The 17,014-nt window shown below is 38.0% G+C and overlaps 1 protein-coding gene across 2 annotated transcripts in view; it reads left to right on the forward strand.

Annotated features, from left to right (window-relative positions):
- Positions 1-4,753: 4,753 nt before the first annotated feature.
- Positions 4,754-17,014, forward strand: part of Sec23a (SEC23 homolog A, COPII component) — a 60,672-nt gene continuing 48,411 nt past the window's right edge. Inside the window, exons 1-3 of one of the 2 annotated variants that reach the window (XM_021724715.3) lie at positions 4,754-4,835; positions 6,819-6,959; positions 16,151-16,392. In XM_021724715.3, coding sequence (XP_021580390.1) covers positions 16,172-16,392 — 221 coding nt within the window. In that variant the 5' untranslated portion in view covers positions 4,754-4,835; positions 6,819-6,959; positions 16,151-16,171. Of the gene's footprint in view, positions 4,836-6,818; positions 6,960-10,403; positions 10,600-16,150; positions 16,393-17,014 lie in introns of those variants that run through there. The other variant, XM_013357463.4, reaches the window with a different exon arrangement.

Here is a 17,014-nt window from a genome sequence, read left to right on the forward strand (position 1 = left end):
AGCGAGGCACTAAACAACTCAGTGGGACCCTGTTTCTAAATAAAATACAAAATAGGGCTGGGGATATGGTTTAGTAGTTGAGTGCCGCTGAATTCAATGCCTGGTTAACCCCCCCCCCCAAAAAAAAAAAATCTAACTCAGGAAAGCAGTTGTAAAAGCTTGAAATTCAATGCTACTGGGATAAAAGTCCAGAGCCCAGAGCCCATTGTTTGCCTTCCCCTCCTAGTCTCCTGGATCACACTGTCCTCCTTTTCTTCCTGGGGGCTGTCACTTTCCTTTCCATGGGGACGTTATTTTCCATATCCTTCCTTTCAGACTCTGAAAGGGGATAATGAATTGGGATGTGGATATCACATCTGGTTATTTCCTGCTTAGAAGGAAGAAGTATGGGGGACCCTTCCTTTCAGAGTCCTGGAAGAGAACATGGAGACCTCAGTTGCTAGGGCTGAAGAGGGGTGTATATGAAGGATCCTTGAGGTCATCATAGGCAAAGTCCCCTTTATGTGGTTTCAGAAAGTCAGATTGTGAACACAGGAGGAAAATGGCTTTGACGTGCTTCCAGGAGGCAATTTGAGCTGAGCAGATCACCTTAAAGAAACTGTTTTTGTACAAAATTAAGAATATGGGAGAAAAAAAGGTTATTACAGGAAAAATTAGTATTAGAGGGGTTAAAAGAGAGAAAAGCCAAGTAGTCCACTATTTTAGGAATCAGCTAGTTCTCACCTCCATGGTTCCAATCAGTCCTATAGTTATTTAACTTTATCCCTTACTAGTCCTGATTGATTAATATAGAAGCAACATTCTTCTCTGAAGAAGGGGGCACAGGCCATCTAATATGGCAGTAAGGAGATCTAGCCCAGATGATTCTGCAGGATGATGGATGTCAGGGATTTCTGACAGATGTTTTTTGTAAAGTCAGTACCTAATTGGTGACCTGTTGGATATTTTCAATAACCTGTGCTGACAATTTTTATAGTGAGTAGAGGTTCCTAACCCCACTGCTCCTGTGCTGATCTCAGTGGATATCTCTAGCTCTGTGAGTAAGGAAATAAAGTGAAAGGATCCCTTGTGTCTGGTGTGCATCATTATTGGGATAGATAAATTTTTGGTCCTAAGGTAAAATGTCAATTTGAGGAGTAAGGGAAGCCAAGGTACAGAGACCAGTCCAATTTTGGTAGGCAGAGGTGAATATGAGTCTCACAAAAGAAAAAAAATGCCTTAAAATTTGGGGGGCATCAGGGATGTAGGACTGAAAAAAAGTATATATCTTAAATTCTATTAAAAGAACTATTGACTTTTTCTTTTATATGTCCAGGTATGGTTGTACTTTGGTTATAACTGTTTTTGCCAAGTGTTTAAGACCAAGCTGGTCAAATTGACTATGTCCTATCTGTTATTAAGAGTCAGCTAAGTTCCCTCAGGGGTCCTTCTTGGGGGAACTTGTGAGCAGCCTCTTAGGTCCACTAGTGCCATTTGCCAAGATAGGTCAAGGTCTCGCTGACCATGTGGCTTCCTTTGGAAGCATGAGTGTTGTATTTCTTCTCCAATGACTTTCTTTTGCAACATGTGCAGTGTTGGCTTTCTTTTTCCAGGGTCCCAGTGATCTCCCTGATCGGTAGGTCATGTGACCCAGAGTTGCATATCTCTTAAAGAAGTTCCTGTGTTCCCTGAGTTCAAACTGACTCAGAGGGCAAGAACCAAATATTGGTTTTCTTGACCCTTTTATTTTAACTTTAATTTTTAAGCCTTTGACTTAAACATCCAGCAAGCCAGTCTCACCAGTCTTAAAGTAAGAGTACTGGGCCTTAACTTCAGTGTCTTTATCTTTACAGTCACTTATCCCTTTTATTTAATTGGGGTCTATATTAGTAATGGAAGTTAGCCTTATATCCTGTCTGTCTATAGATGATGGCCCATTATTTAAATTAATTTAGGTTGTTATATTGAAAGTTGTACTTCTGTAAGACCGTAACAGAGGACATTGAAAGTGGACAAAGAAAACACAAAATGAAATTTACAAGAGTTGAAACATTTTGAGTTTGTGTAATAGCTTTGAATCAAGAAATATAACTTTTTATAATTTTAAATCTTTGTAACAAAAATTTATCCTTTGAACTTTAGATGAGGTTAAGCCTAGCCTACTTTGAAATTATCTTAACATGAGTAAGGTGAAAGGCATCTTAACTCAGGCAAGGTGGGGTTCTTGATGAATCTTAGGTAAAATATTATATTTCTGAAGCTAATCTTTGCCTCTTTCTTAAATGTCATTTTATAAAGTTTACATATATTGCTTCCTGAATCTATATGAATGTTAGCTAATAATATGACATTACATCAGAAACATGAGTCAAACGAAAGCTAAGAAAGCCTTGAACTTCCTTCTGTGAGAAAGTGGCAAAATGTTTTTATGTTTCACATATTAACTTTTTAACAGATCAGGCTCTCATTATCTTTTAGAAATACATTTACATTTCTACCCCAATGTAAAAGTAGAATAAAATTCAGGTCAAGTTATGGAACATTAAATGATATAAATAAATCTCCCCAATTAAATTTATTATTTTAAAAGTCTAAAATTACCATTACTGACAACTTATATTTTGGAGAACACTAGCTTGACACAATGCTGTTTTTTTAAAGAAAATATTTTATTTATTTTTATGTGGTGTTAAGGATCGAACCCAGTGCCTCACATGTGCTAGGCAAGCACTCTACCACCAAGCCACAACCTCAGTCCCATAAAATGCTTAAACCACCTACTTTAAAATATTTGTATATCTAGAAGATATGAACACACTTAGAATGCAAAAAAGACAGTAATAGTACCACAATTACATTGATGTTTTTATATTAACCAAGTTTAGTTTTTTTAAGAAAATCTAGATTCTGTAATGTAGTATTATACTCTAAAATAACAGTTGTTGTTTATATAAATCCCAATTCCTTTAAAACCATTTGCTTTAATATTTAATCTTAGGAAAAAGCCTCGAATAGCTGTGATTAATCATGCTCTAACCACTTTAGTCACAAGCTTTTTGAAATTTACCCTTCACAAACTTTCTGCAGCTTACTTAGACATTCTACTTTACCACACAAATGACATTCTTATCCAGAAATATTTCTTATTCCTTCTACTAAAATATATTTCCATACCTAGGACCTTCTTTTTCTCTTTCCTAGTTTTTGACCACTTTTCTTAATTCACAGATCTTATGAAATTTTTGAAGGGGCTGGGGATGTGGCTCAACCGGTAGCGCGCTTGGCTGGCATGCGTGTGGACCGGGTTTGATCCTCAGCACCACATACAAACAAAGATGTTGTGTCCGCTGATAACTAAAAAATAAATATTAAAAATCTTTTTTTTTTTTTTAAACAGAGAGTAGAGAGAGTTTTAATATTTATTTTTTAGTTATCGGCGGATACAATGTCTTTGTTTTATATGTGGTGCTGAGGATCGAACCCGGGCCGCACGCATGCCAGGTGAGCGCGCTACCGCTTGATCCACATCCCCAGCCCCTTGATCCACATCCCCAGCCCCAAAAAATAAATATTAAAAATCTAAAAAAAAAAAAAAAAAAGAAATTTTTGAATTTAGGCAAAATATTTTATTTAATAAGATGAAATACTTTTATGTTTTTATGTTACTTTAATCAAAACCCAAATGAAACCTCTTACACTCTTTGTATATAAATTATACCTGATAGAATATTGACTCTTAGTAACCGTGTTTTAGTTAAGGCATAGACATAGCAATCTTAAACCTTTTTCCATTTACAAATTCATGAAAATATGCATAATGTTTAAGTGTATTACCCTGAATTCAATAAGTCAAGAATATTTGATTGTATATTTAGCAGTTAGCACTTTAACTTTATAAGTTAACCAGATGTCTCCTTAACACATTTACAAAAATTAAACCCACAGATATTAAAACCTAATTTAGTTTAACTTTATAAACCAAGATATCAAACAAGTGTATTGAATAACATTAACCATCTCTTCCTTGTTAAAGAAAAATCTTAGAAACAATGGATTTAGATAGCAACATTTTATTAGTTGTTTGACCACCTCGAAAAAAGTATGAGTTAGTCATTTAAAAATGTCTTTACTCTCATTTGTTTAGTCAATTTAAATTGAACTTTTAAAATCATGTGAATTAAAGGCATTTGGATCCATTTTTAAAATTTTAATTTATGTCACTCATTTATCTATAATGCCATGGACACAGACACATGTAGACATAACAATATACAGGTGCACACATACACAAAACAAACAAAAAAAGGCCTTGTAGCTTTTTGTAGGTAGGTCTCCATTGCAATGCTACGGATGAGAGCTAACTAACCTTTGTAAATTGGCCTTTGAACAAAACAGAGTAAAAAAAAAAAAAGCCTGTATAATTGGATAAAAATAGGACTGATCATAAAAACATATTAGTCTAGGCACACAGGACCAAAATATGAATTTCACCATAAAACCATGAGCTGAAAAATATAGAATTAAAAAAGAGAGTCCTAGGAAAAAGTGACATAGCCATTAATTATTTTAATAAAGCACCATACAGTTTACTTTTTGACTCAGGCTAGTGTGAGTTCAGGTATTGAAAGAAGGAGAAAGAAAGAAAGGGAGAGAGAGAGCCTTGAAATTATTTTTTTCTCCCTGTGCTGTAGCCAGTTGTTTTAGATCTGCCAAGGGGGCTGTTGGGATTTAGAAAGCACTTTTTCTTTTTCTTTTTTTTTTTTTCCTTCCATCTCAGATTGGTCCCCTGCTGAGCCTGCAAGCTCCTGTCATTTACATTTCATGGCAAGCCTTGGTGAGATCTGGCTGGAGCTGAGGTAAATTGCTGTTTTGAGCAGAAACATCATGCCTAGGGCATTTTAACCATTTTTTCAGCAGTTGGTAATCAGGCCAAGTTTGGATGCAGAAAATTATGAAACATCATTTCCCATTACTTTTGAGGATGAGGCTCCCCTTTTTTTGGAGGCGGGTGGCTACCAGGGATTGAACTCAGGGGCACTCAATCACTGAGTCACAGCTCCAGCCCTATCTTGTGTTTTACTTAGAGATAGAGACTCACTGAGTTTCTTAGTGCCTTGCCGTTGCTGAGGCTGGCTTCAAACTCTATCCTCCTGCCCCATCCTCCAGAGCCACTGGAATTACGGGCATGCACCACTGCGCTCAGTGAAGTTCCCCTTTTAATAAATAAAAAGAGATCAGAAATATGGGTGCCTATGATGAGGAAATTTTTTTTTTTTTTGGCTAGGGTGCAGCTCCCCAATCCCAGAGCCTCTAGGGATCAGCAATTTCTATCTTTCCTTCCATTACCTTTGCCTGGAACCTCACTCAGCGTGGAGGATACAAATTAACCTTTTTTTTTCCTTTTTCTTTTTAAAAATTTATTTATTTGTTCTAATTTGACATATATGACAGCAGAATGCATTTTATTTCATAGTACACAAATGGAGCACGATTTTTTATTTCTCTGGCTGTACACAAAGTAGAGTCATACTATTTGTGTCTTCATACATGTATACAAATCAACCTTTTGATAATTATTTTAATTTAAGGGAGGACTTTTGCCAGCCAGTTATCCCTTAAAATTTCTTACATGTTATGAACTATGATTTCATAGTTCACTTTTTTGCTCCTCAATCTGAAGTGGGAGGCAAGCTTGTTAGTGCTCTGGGTTAAGTATCCATTAGAGAAAATAAATGATTTGAATTTCTGAATTAGTACAGATGGTGGATAGTTTTACTCTAATTAAATGAGACAGTTTTTTTTTTTTTTCTTTTCCCCCACTGCCAGATGAGGATTATCTGGTCACAAAAGATTCCTCCTTCAGGGAAATTAGGTTCCTCTGATCAACAATATTTTGGGCCTGCATTTTCTCCTGCAGTGAACAGGTGGTTTGCTAAGGAATGTGACATATCCTGTCCTCAGAGGCCAGACAGGGCTGCAGGTAAATCTGGAAAATAAAGCATGTGGGGTCTTTCAGTTGGATATGAACAGGGGAATGGTGTTTAGCAATGATGGGTTGAGAGATAAGCCAGATGGTGGAGTTAATCCCAGTGAGCAAGGAATAATCAGGAGACATAAGGGGTGCAGACACTAGTTCTAGGTTAGAATGTAATATAAAGATGGTAGTGGACCTTAAAGGAGGAATGGTGATGGAGACTTGATTTGTGGAGGAGATCTCAGCCTAATAGGGGAACAGGGCAACTTGGCATGACTATAAAAGAATGAGATAATGAGAGGGATACAAATGTGCAAAAGGGGGGGGGGATAGCTTTAGTTCCAGAGATTCCCTTTAATAGTGGTTTTTGCTTTGAAAGTGAGTCCATGTCATTGAGTCAGAAGGGAAATACCCCAGTGTTGACCACAAAAGAAACTGCTTGGTTGTTCACCATCCCTATAATCTGGGAGCAGTGGAGCCCAGGTCCCCTCATTCCAGTAACTCAGTGCATGAGACTTGGGAAGTAGGCTGCACAAGCGGAGGAGTGTCATTCCCTGGGGACATCCATCTTCCAGTCCCCATCACCCATATTTCGGGAGGAAGTGGGGAGCTCAGATTAGGACAGGCTTTTTGCCCAGTGTCTAGTCTGCCCATATCAGAAACAGGATCTGGTGTGGCCACAAGCAGCAGGGGCTCTTTTAGACTATGGATGACTGAGACCAAGAGCTGATATTTAGCTTTAAGATGGTTTTCTTTCTGCTTTTTGGACTCATCTTCCCTATTGTTAAAGACCTTGAAAGCAGCATCTAGAAGTTGCTGCTGAGGAGTCTTGGGACTCTTTTCTAACTAAGTTTTTTTTTTACAGCTATCAAGTGCAGATCTGCAGATTAATTGGATATGGAGAAAGAGAGCACCAGCAGAAGTACCAAGATCAAGGGTGGTATATTTGGTAATAATTTCAGTAAATCGAGCCAAAAAGAGGACAGGGTTTTCATCAGGTCCTTGGGTGAGTTCCCTAATCTTGTCCTAATTAACCTGGGTATGAGAATTTTTTTTGTCATGCCATCAAGGAGGCAAGTAGTCATGTGTTGGATTTTAGTGAAGCCTGGCATCTTGAGATTGGTATGTCCATTAGGTTCAGCTGTAGGGATGGCAGCACATGCTGCAGGATTGGTAAAGGGGTTTTGAGTATTGGAGGAGGTCGGCATGGTCTTTAGCTGCTTGCCAGATTCAGGCACATTTATCAGGGGTCAGGGTGGAAGTTAGGATATAGTAATATATATTTGACATACTTTTGAAGCTGAAATTTCAAAATTAGAAGAATCTGAGCATTTTTTTCTAGTGAATACCTGAGAAATAATTGGCCAGTGCCTTGTTCTGTCCCCATGTAAACAAATGGAAAAGAATCCATGTTAGACAAATACTTCAAGTGCTTTATGTGTATTAGAAAACAATAAACCAAAAAGGAGAGGTGAAAGCTCCATCTGGTGGTTAACACAAAATTCCAAGAATTCACATTATCATACTTCACTTGACTGAGCAGTACTGGAATTTTCAGTTTAGAAAAAAATCTGTGTGTTCTGAAGTAGAAAGGAAACTACCAGCTGTTACATAGTATCTAATATTTAGGGTAATTAATGGTGGAAGACAAAGTCTTTCATAGGGTATTTAGAATACTTGTTCCAAGATAATTCCTGCAAAAAGTTAGAAGATCAAATATCTTTTGATAGTATACTTAAATCCCTTATTTGAAGACTCATGGGTATTAACATTAAAATCTGTGACAAGTCAAGAGCCTTATTTTATATAATTTAACTTGATGTTTCCTGACTTTATTTGACCATGGAATCTCTCCCCCCCCTTTTTTTTTTTTAATCTCTAATTTTGAAAAATGCTAGTTTGAGAACGTAATGATCTTAAGGGCATTTGCTTTATTAAAAAAAAAACTTTTTAAAAGAAGGGTCTTGAACAGACACTTCTCAGAAGATGATATACAATCAATCAACAAATATATGAAAAAATGTGGGGCTGTGGTTGTGGCTCACCGGTAGAGCGCTTGCCTAGCATGTGCAAGGTCCTGGGTTTGATCCTCAGCACCACATAAAAATAAAATAAAGATATTAAAAAAAATTAAAAAATGTTCATCATCACTAGCAATTAGAAGAATGCAAATCAAAACCACTCTAAGTTTTCATCTTACTCCAATAAGAATGGCAGCTTTTATGAAGACAAACAACAATAAGTGTTGGTGAGGATGTGGAGAAAAAGGTACACTCATACATTGTTGGTGGGACTGCAAATTGGTGCAACCAATATGGAAAGCAGTATGGAGATTTCTTGGAAAATTGGGAATGGAACCACCACTTGACCCAGCTACCGTGCTTCTTGGTTTCTAATCAAAGGACTTAAAAACAGCATACTACAGGGACACAGCCACATCAATGTTTATAGCAGCACAATTCACAATTGCTAGGCTATTGTGAATTGTGCTGCTATAAACATTGAATGGATAAAAAAAATGTGATATATATATATATATATATATATATATATATATATATATATACATACAACGGAATATTACTCAGCAATGAAAGAGAATAAAATCATGGTATTTGCAGGTAAATGGATGGTATTGGAGAAGATAATGCTAAGTGAAGTTAGCCAATCCCCCCCCCCCCCAAAAAATGCCAAATGTTTTGTCTGATATAAGGTGGCTGATTCATAGTGGGGTAGGGAGGGGGAGCATAGGAGGAGTAGACAAATTCTAGATAGGGCAGAGGGGTGGGAGGGGAAAGGAGGGGGCAGGGGGTTAGCAATTATAGTAGAATGTGATGGACATCATTATCCAAAGTACATGTATGAAGAAATGAATTGGTGTGAACATACTTTATATACAACCAGAGATATGAAAAACTGTGCTGTATATGTGTAATAAGAATTGTAATGCATTCTGTTGTCATTTATTTTTTAAAAAAATCAATTTAAAAAATGTAACAGAAAAAAAAATAAAAGAGACCTCAGAGAGTTAGCTTGCCCCTTCCATCATGTGAAGACATAGCTAGAAGGCCCTCACCACACACCTCATTATCTTGTATTTTGATCTTGTATTTCTCAATCTCCAGACTATGAGAAGTAAATTTTTGTAGTTTATGAAGTGTCCTGTTAATGATTTTTGATATAATAGGCTGAGTAGACCCAGATGTGTATCTATTTACCCTATTTATTCTTGGATCTTATTTTTTTGGGTGAACCCCCTTATTTCAACCTTATGACATTGCCCATTGTTATTTACATGTTGTATTCAATCAAGAATCATTCTTAAATTGGTACTCTGAATCCACTTTATTTGCAGGCTTAAACTGAATTTTGGCTTTTGATTTCATTCCCTTTTTAGGCTTGTATTAAAATTTGTTAAGCAAATGTATCCTTTCCCATTTTCTAAAACACTCTTAACATGTACATTATATTTGGTTCTATCCCCTCACTCTATTACTGGGATTAAATTCAGGTCTTCACACTTGCTAGGTAAGCATTCTACTACTGAGTTATATTCCCAGCTCTGTTTGATGTTATTTCTCATGAATATAAGAATTAAAGAACTTTGATTTCTATTTTTCTAGTCCATAAAATGCTGAAAGGTCTGAGCTTTGTAGAATTTTATTGTAATCATATCTGGAACTAATTTCATGAGCAGGCCCTCATGGAAAGATGAGGTGTGCCTGATACCACCAAAATTGAATGTTTTCCCAACCTTTTCTGTCTCATTTTTTTCAGAATTTTTTTTTGAAAAAAAAGTAGCAAACTTTTCAAGAATAATCAGCCAAAGATTGTAGTGTGTGTGTGTGTGTGTGTGTGTTTGAGGCTATGGGGTAGGTGGAGATAGGTGGTAGAACTAGGAGGAAAAGAGAGATACATAGTGTGTAAATTCTGCCAGATCAGGGATTTAGGCTTATTTTGCTTCCATCATATTATCAGCATCTCAACTGGTGCGCTGCACATAGATGTTCAGTAAATATTTGTTGCATCAAGTAAAGAAGGAACTTTTCACTTTTTTTTTTTTTCCAGATGTGTGGTTTCTGGCTTTCAGAATCAATCAGGGTCCTAGAGGAGAGGATGCTCTAAAGGACGTCTTCATTTCGGTCGCCGAGGTGTCTGGAGTGCCTAGTACAGTTATCCACCCTTCCTGCGACCTGCAGGGAGTGGGCATGCCGCGGCTCCTACTTGCCCGCCCCACTCCCTTGCTCCCTTGCCAGGGTTGTTCTGGTCGACCCGCCCCTAAGGCTCCGTTCCGGTCCCCTTTCCCATTCATCCCTTTTCGTCGGGTTCCCAGCCGCACATCATTTTAACCTTTAGCTCCCGGGTCCGTGTCGCCGGGTCCCTTCAGCTCGGTACCGGCCCACTGACGCCTTTTAGCCCCGCCCCGCCGCCCCGCCCCTTCCCTGACTACTCCCCCCGCCCCCGCCTTCTTGACGTGGCAGAGGCGGCACCAGCCATGTTGGCGGGGCCGAGGTCCTCCAGGAGGTCGGGGGCGGGGCGGCGCCGGCCCTGATTGTAGTGCCACGGCTGGTCCTGCCGGGTGTAGGGGACTGACTTTGCCCGGACAAGGCTGCGACAAGCGCGGGTCTCGTAGGAGGGATAGTGTGGTAAGGACCGACTTCAAGGCCCCCCCTCCCCTCAGGTCCCCGGGGATCCGCGGGAGCTTAGCGGGAAGCCGGAGCCAGGCGGTGGCGGCAGGCCTGCGGGCGGGGGTCTCGGGATGGTCCCAGCTCTGTTTCCTGGGTGCCCCGCGTCTGGCTAGGCGCGCCGGAGGCTGCGGCCGAGTACGAGAGAGGGAGCGCTGATCCCTGAACCTGTCATCCTCACCCACCGCCCTCTGCTTCGTTCTCCTGGGGCCTGGCGACCCGGCCCGCTCACCCAGCTTCCCTGGATTAGGTGGGAAGAGGGGAGTCGGGTGAAGAGTGGCAGTTCGAGTATCTGGCCCTGCACCCACCCCCACTTCCTGGGCGACCCGCCTTCCCTACCCCAGCGCCACGCTTGCGGGCTCTGGGGCCCTTGGGTTCATTGCTGGCTGATCTGATGTGCCCTAGACTTTGAACCGAGGTGACTTTATCACCTGTAAATCGGCCTTGTTGTTAAATAGGTTTAGGAGAAAAGTGCCAGGTAAAGCTAATGCCTTGGGCCTTGATTACTAATAGAGTTCAGTTTTCAGACCGGACCGTCCTATACCGTTGGGCTTCCAAGCTGCCAGTTTTGTCTTTCCTTTCGGGTGGGAAAGGAAAAGTCTTGGTAAATCTACAAATAATCACTGCGGCGAGATGTTCAGTTCATGTTCTCTTATGAACTTCCTTGACACCTACCCACCCGGTCCCCCAAAGCCATGAGTAATTAGCTAATTTGGTTAAAGAAGTTTTACATTTAAATATAGATGTAAACCTAAATGTTTAAACCTTCTGCTTTTCTCCAGTAGTATAATTAACATCATTTCAGAAGTTCATCCATTTTTAATCAATTCATTATAATATGGTGTGTGAATGATTTTATTTGGTTTTATGTTTTTCTGTAAATATGTTAATATTTATGGGATAGAGTGCTTGACAAATAATGCTGTTTTGTGGAAAGCTAGTTTGTAAAAGGACTTTTGTATTAAAATTAGTGATTAAAATTTTTTTTTTTTAGTTGTAAACGGGTCTTTTATTTTATTTATGTGTTTATATGTGGTGCTGAGGATGGAACCCAGGGCCTCACAAAGGCCAGGCAAGTGCTCTACCACTGAGCCACAACTCCAGTCCCTCAAATTAGTGATTTTTTTTTTAAGAGAGAGATAATTTTTTAATATATATATATATTTTTTAGTTCTTGGCAGACACAACATCTTTGTTTGTATGTGATGCTGAGGATCGAACCTGGGATGCAGGCATGCCAGGCGAGTGCCCTACCGCTTGAGCCACATCCCCAGCCCCAAATTAGTGATTTTTAAGATTGAACAGTTCCTCCTTTTGAGGGAGGTGTGGTGGATGACTATATAATTTGACCAATTAAGAAAAAACAGGTGGGACTTCAAACTTTGCTGTGAAGTGAGAATCTAAGAAATATAATGGATGTGACTTAGCAAACTAAGAATCTTAGATGCGAGATTAAGAGAAAAAAATGTGAGAAAGAAGAGGGTTTGTGCTCAGATATCACTCAGATGTTATTTAATATGTTTTAATAAAAAAAGTAATGCTGTGAAGTTATAATCCAGCCTCTTACCTGTTACAGAAACTTAAACCTGCTTATAGCCTGTATGTGAATGTCTTCCTGCTAAAACTCTTAGACCTTTCTCAGTGATGTTACATAGTAGTCCTAAAATGGTGGTGCTGAGAACCCCATTGTACTCTTAAACTTTATTGAGAATCCAAAGAAAAACAACTTTCTTAATAAAAGGCAGCTAGGTTTTCATATATACTTCTGCAGTCTGTTGAGATGTTTTGGTTGAGTTGTATGAAGGAAATCTAGCTTCATATAGGTAGTTAGAAGAAGAGATACCTTAATAATGTTTTCAGATAATTATGTGTATTCTTCTTTGAGACTACATAAAAACTCAATAGTTTTAGTTAAGAAATTAAAGGTTAATTCCAGTACAGAATCTGAAACCTTAGAAGTGTGTGTGTTTTTTTTTTTTTAATTCTTAAAACCCATTGGTTTAACTTTCACTTTGAATGAGTCATCTACCATGCACAATATTGTAATATCATGAATTGACCATTTAGGAGGACTGACCATTGGAAGTAATATATATCTTCCAAATGTTGAAATGTTTTATTATACAATGCCAAAGAAAATTACTTTAATATGATTGCTGGTCTTATCAGATTTGTTTTTCATGTTTTAGGAAGCTCTCAAACTTCTGATATGGATATACATTTAAAAAAATTTTAACATTTGTTTGCAAGCTCAAGTTTTATCATTGGCAACAAATATTGTCATGTTGTTTTCCATGAAATATAGCCTCAAGCTCATTTTATCTTTTTATTTCTTCTTTTTTTTTAGACTAGGGACTGAACAGAGGACTTTGTGAATGCTATGCAAGTGCTCTACCACTGAGCTACATCCTCAGCCCTTTTTAAAATTTTTATTTTGATCCAGTTGGTCTTGAACATGTGATCTTCCTGCCTCAACCTTCCTGGTAGGAGGGATTGCAAATAAGCACATGCCACCATCCCCAGATCATTTTTACATTTTTAAGAAAATGTCTGGCCGGGCACAGTGTCATACACCTGTAATCCCAGTGGGTCGGGAGGCTGAGACAGGAGGATCATGGGTTCAAAGCCACCTCAGCAATGGTGAGTCTCCTAGCAACTCAGTGAGATCCTATCTCTAAATAAAATACAAAACAGGGCTGGGAATGTGGCTCATTGGTTGAGTGCCTCTGAGTTCAATTCCCAGTATCAAAAAAAAAGTTATGTACTATCCTTGAGAGAACTGAGAAGAGTAGTCACTCAAAGCAGTATTAGGGGGTTGGGGATTTAGCTCAGTGTAAGAGTGTGTACCTAGAATATGTTAAGCCCTGGTTTCAATTCATAGAGCTGCAAAAACAAAAGCCATTTTTATGCTTTATGTTTCAGAGAAACGGCCATGATTGGTGTCTGGGGTGTTTTAGTTATTTTAATGCTTTTTGGAGATTTGTTTTAAATTATAGGCATAATTAAGTAATAAACAGATAACATCATTTGCTTCCATATTTTATAAAAATAATGCAAAGATAGTATAGTCCTAGAATGCAAATTAACAAATGTATGTGAATACATTTGTAACCTGGAAGATGTTTTTAAAACTGGATTTCTGGGGCTGGGGATGTGGCTCAAGCGGTAGCGCGCTCGCCCGGGTTCGATCCTCAGCATCACATACAAACAAAGATGTTGTGTCCGCCAAAAACTAAAAAATAAATATTAAAAAAATTCTCTCTCTCTCTCTCTCTCTCTCTCTCTCTCTTAAAAAAACAAAAACAAAAACTGGATTTCTCCTGGAGGGGGTTGTTTTTCTCTTATTGTTGCTTATTGTTAGAAGCATCTTCTAATTCCCATCTCACTATCCCAGATCTTTGTTTTATCATTATCTTTCAATAGCCATGTTTCCGTGAAAACTCAAAACCATCCTCTCAAAACTGTTTCCTGTATTTACCTTCAAGATAGTTTAATCTTATTTTAGGATTACTCTTTACTCTTTATACATGTTTGAAAATCCACATCTCTTTTGATTAGCATAATATTCTCAAGTTGTCTCCCAACTTTTGGGCATGATAGGAGGAAGTACAGTTTTTCTTTAATTTTTATTATTTGTGTGTGTGTGTGTGTGTGTGTGTGTGTGTGAGAGAGAGAGAGAGAGAGAGAGAGAGAGAGAGAGAGAGAGACTGGGGATTGTACCACTGAGATATATCCCCAGCCGTTTTTTTTTTTTTTTTTTTGTACCAGGGATCAAGGATTGAACCCAGGGGCTTTTTACCCACTGAACTGCATCCCCAGCCTTTTAAAAAAATTTTATTTAGAGACAGGTTCTTACTGAGTTGCTTATTAGGGCCTTACTAAGTTGCTGAGGCTGGCCTTGAACTTGTGATCCTCCTACCTCAGCCTCCTGAGCCACTGGAATTCAGGTGTGTGCCACAGCACCTGGCCCCATCCCCTGACCCCATCCCTAGCCTTTTTTACTTTAAGACAGAGTCTTGGTAAGTTTCCCAGTCTGTCCTTGAATTTACAGTCCTCTCACCTCAGCCTTGCAAGTCACTGGGATTACAGGCATGTGCCACTGTGCTTGGTTTATTTTATTTCTTTTTAAGAGAAAAAGAGTTTTTAGCTGCTTGAAACACTTAGGTTGTTAAGCTTCACTTTTTGTAATTTGTATTATCAAAGTTTATTTGAAAAATTTTCTAAAATTAATCTTGTTATATCTAATAGATTTATATTTAAATTATATGTCCCTTTCCCTCTCTTATTTTAGAATAAATTTCTTGTCCCACTATCTTTCTTAGCAACTTTAACATCCATATTGGTTCTTCTGATACCTTAGGATCATAATTCTTCAGTTCTTTTAACTTGTCTTCATCTCTGCCACAGAGCACTTCAGTCTCTTTATCCTTCTGCATTCTTTTAAGTTTATCAACTTCTTTGCATGAATAACTGTTGTGCAGCTTGATAACATGAGATAGAATAGAACTGATGGATAGGTAAGAAAACTGGCACAGTAGGTAGGCAATTAGAGAATAATGAAATGGAGATATCTTCTGACACTGGATCCTCCCTAATTGCATCCTCTTCTTCCTAGAAATAAACTTAAATTATTATATTGAAAAAATATATCTCAAATTAGAGTGTAAAATGCTTCCATAAGTTAGAATGTTAAAAATTTTCTCAAGTTTCAGCAAGAGGTTATATCATCTGTCAATCATAGGAAACACCATTTAACAAGTGTTTTGCTTGTTGTGCCATGATATCCTGGATTTGCACAATAAAAATTACCTGTCTAATTCAGAAGTATCTAGTTTTATTTTTTATTTTTTTGAGAATGGGGGGGGGGGGAGAGAGAGAGAGAGAGAGAGAATTTTATTATTTATTTTTTAGTTATTGGCGGACACAACATCTTTGTTTTGTATGTGGTGCTGAGGAACCAACCCGGGCCGCATGCATGCCAGGCAAGCGCGCTACCACTTGAGCCACATCCCCAGCCCAAGTATCTAGTTTTAGAAAAATTTTTTTTAATGTGCTATTAACACATTTGCTTTTATAAAGTTTAGTAGGAAGCTGTCATTTTATAGATAGAAAATGATGTGAGTTTTAGAATTTTATAATTTTGGTGTCTTTTTGTTGTGACAATATATAATTTACAAAACTGATACAGAAACCATAGGATTTAGATTTAGCACCCCTCCAACTTGTTCCTTTTCTATATGCTTTTAAATAAGTAGAAAGACAATGTTTTTTTTTTTTTTGGCCATAGTTTTTAAAAGGGTGAATAAAAAGAGAACAAAATATCTCTTACTGGGCATTGGGGTCTGTAGAGCCTTATTTTGTAATAAGTAGTTGTTGTTGCTTGTTAATTCTTTACTGAGATAAATACTTTTATTTGGTCATGATTTGTAATGTGTTAATATTGCTGAATGTGGGAAAAACACACTTATTTTGAATCTTCATAAAAGGATAAAAATTTTTAATTTTGTTACAGCAATAACAATCAAGCTTTACAATGACAACCTATTTGGAATTCATCCAACAAAATGAAGAACGAGATGGAGTTCGATTTAGTTGGAATGTTTGGCCATCAAGTCGACTGGAAGCTACAAGAATGGTTGTTCCAGTTGCAGCCCTCTTTACACCACTGAAGGAAAGGCCTGATTTACCACCCATTCAATATGAACCTGTTCTGTGTAGTAGGACTACTTGCCGTGCAGTTTTGAATCCTTTATGGTAATTAAAATATATTGACAGAACTAATGTAGTAGTACAATTCAAACACGTAGTTTCTTTATGTTCACTTTTGTAAAAATGTCTTTGTTTTGTTCATAGTAATTTTTTCAGACTCCAGTAGTTCAAGAAATCCAAAGAACTGTTAAGTTTTACGATCATTCTAGTTGTAGTGAGTTAATCATATAAAGATATCAGATATAAAAGTATCACCATAAAAACTGTTAAAGCCTATCAGTGTTTTCTGGATACTGATGCTGGCTGTATATCAAGGCATCTTTTGTCATTGGAAAAGTCATAATTGAATACTATGGTATTTTAAAAAAATGTTATGATACATAGCTTTTTAGGGGTAGAGGGTGGGTACCTGGGATTAAACTCAGGGGCACTTGGTCACTGAGCCACAACCCTAGCCCATTTTTGTATTTTCTTTAGAGACAGGGGTCTCACTGAGTTGCTTACCACCTCACTTTTTGCTGAGGCTGGCTCTGAACTTTCGATCTTCCTGCCTTAGCCTCCCAAGCTGCTGGGGTTACAGGCATGTGCCACCATGCCCTGCTTATTATGTTTTTTAATTAATTTATTTTTTTAAGAATCTTCCCATTTCATGTCAGTCCAAATCACA

This window comes from Ictidomys tridecemlineatus, chromosome 5 (assembly GCF_052094955.1).
Source record: "Ictidomys tridecemlineatus isolate mIctTri1 chromosome 5, mIctTri1.hap1, whole genome shotgun sequence".
Lineage (NCBI taxonomy): Eukaryota > Metazoa > Chordata > Mammalia > Rodentia > Sciuridae > Ictidomys > Ictidomys tridecemlineatus.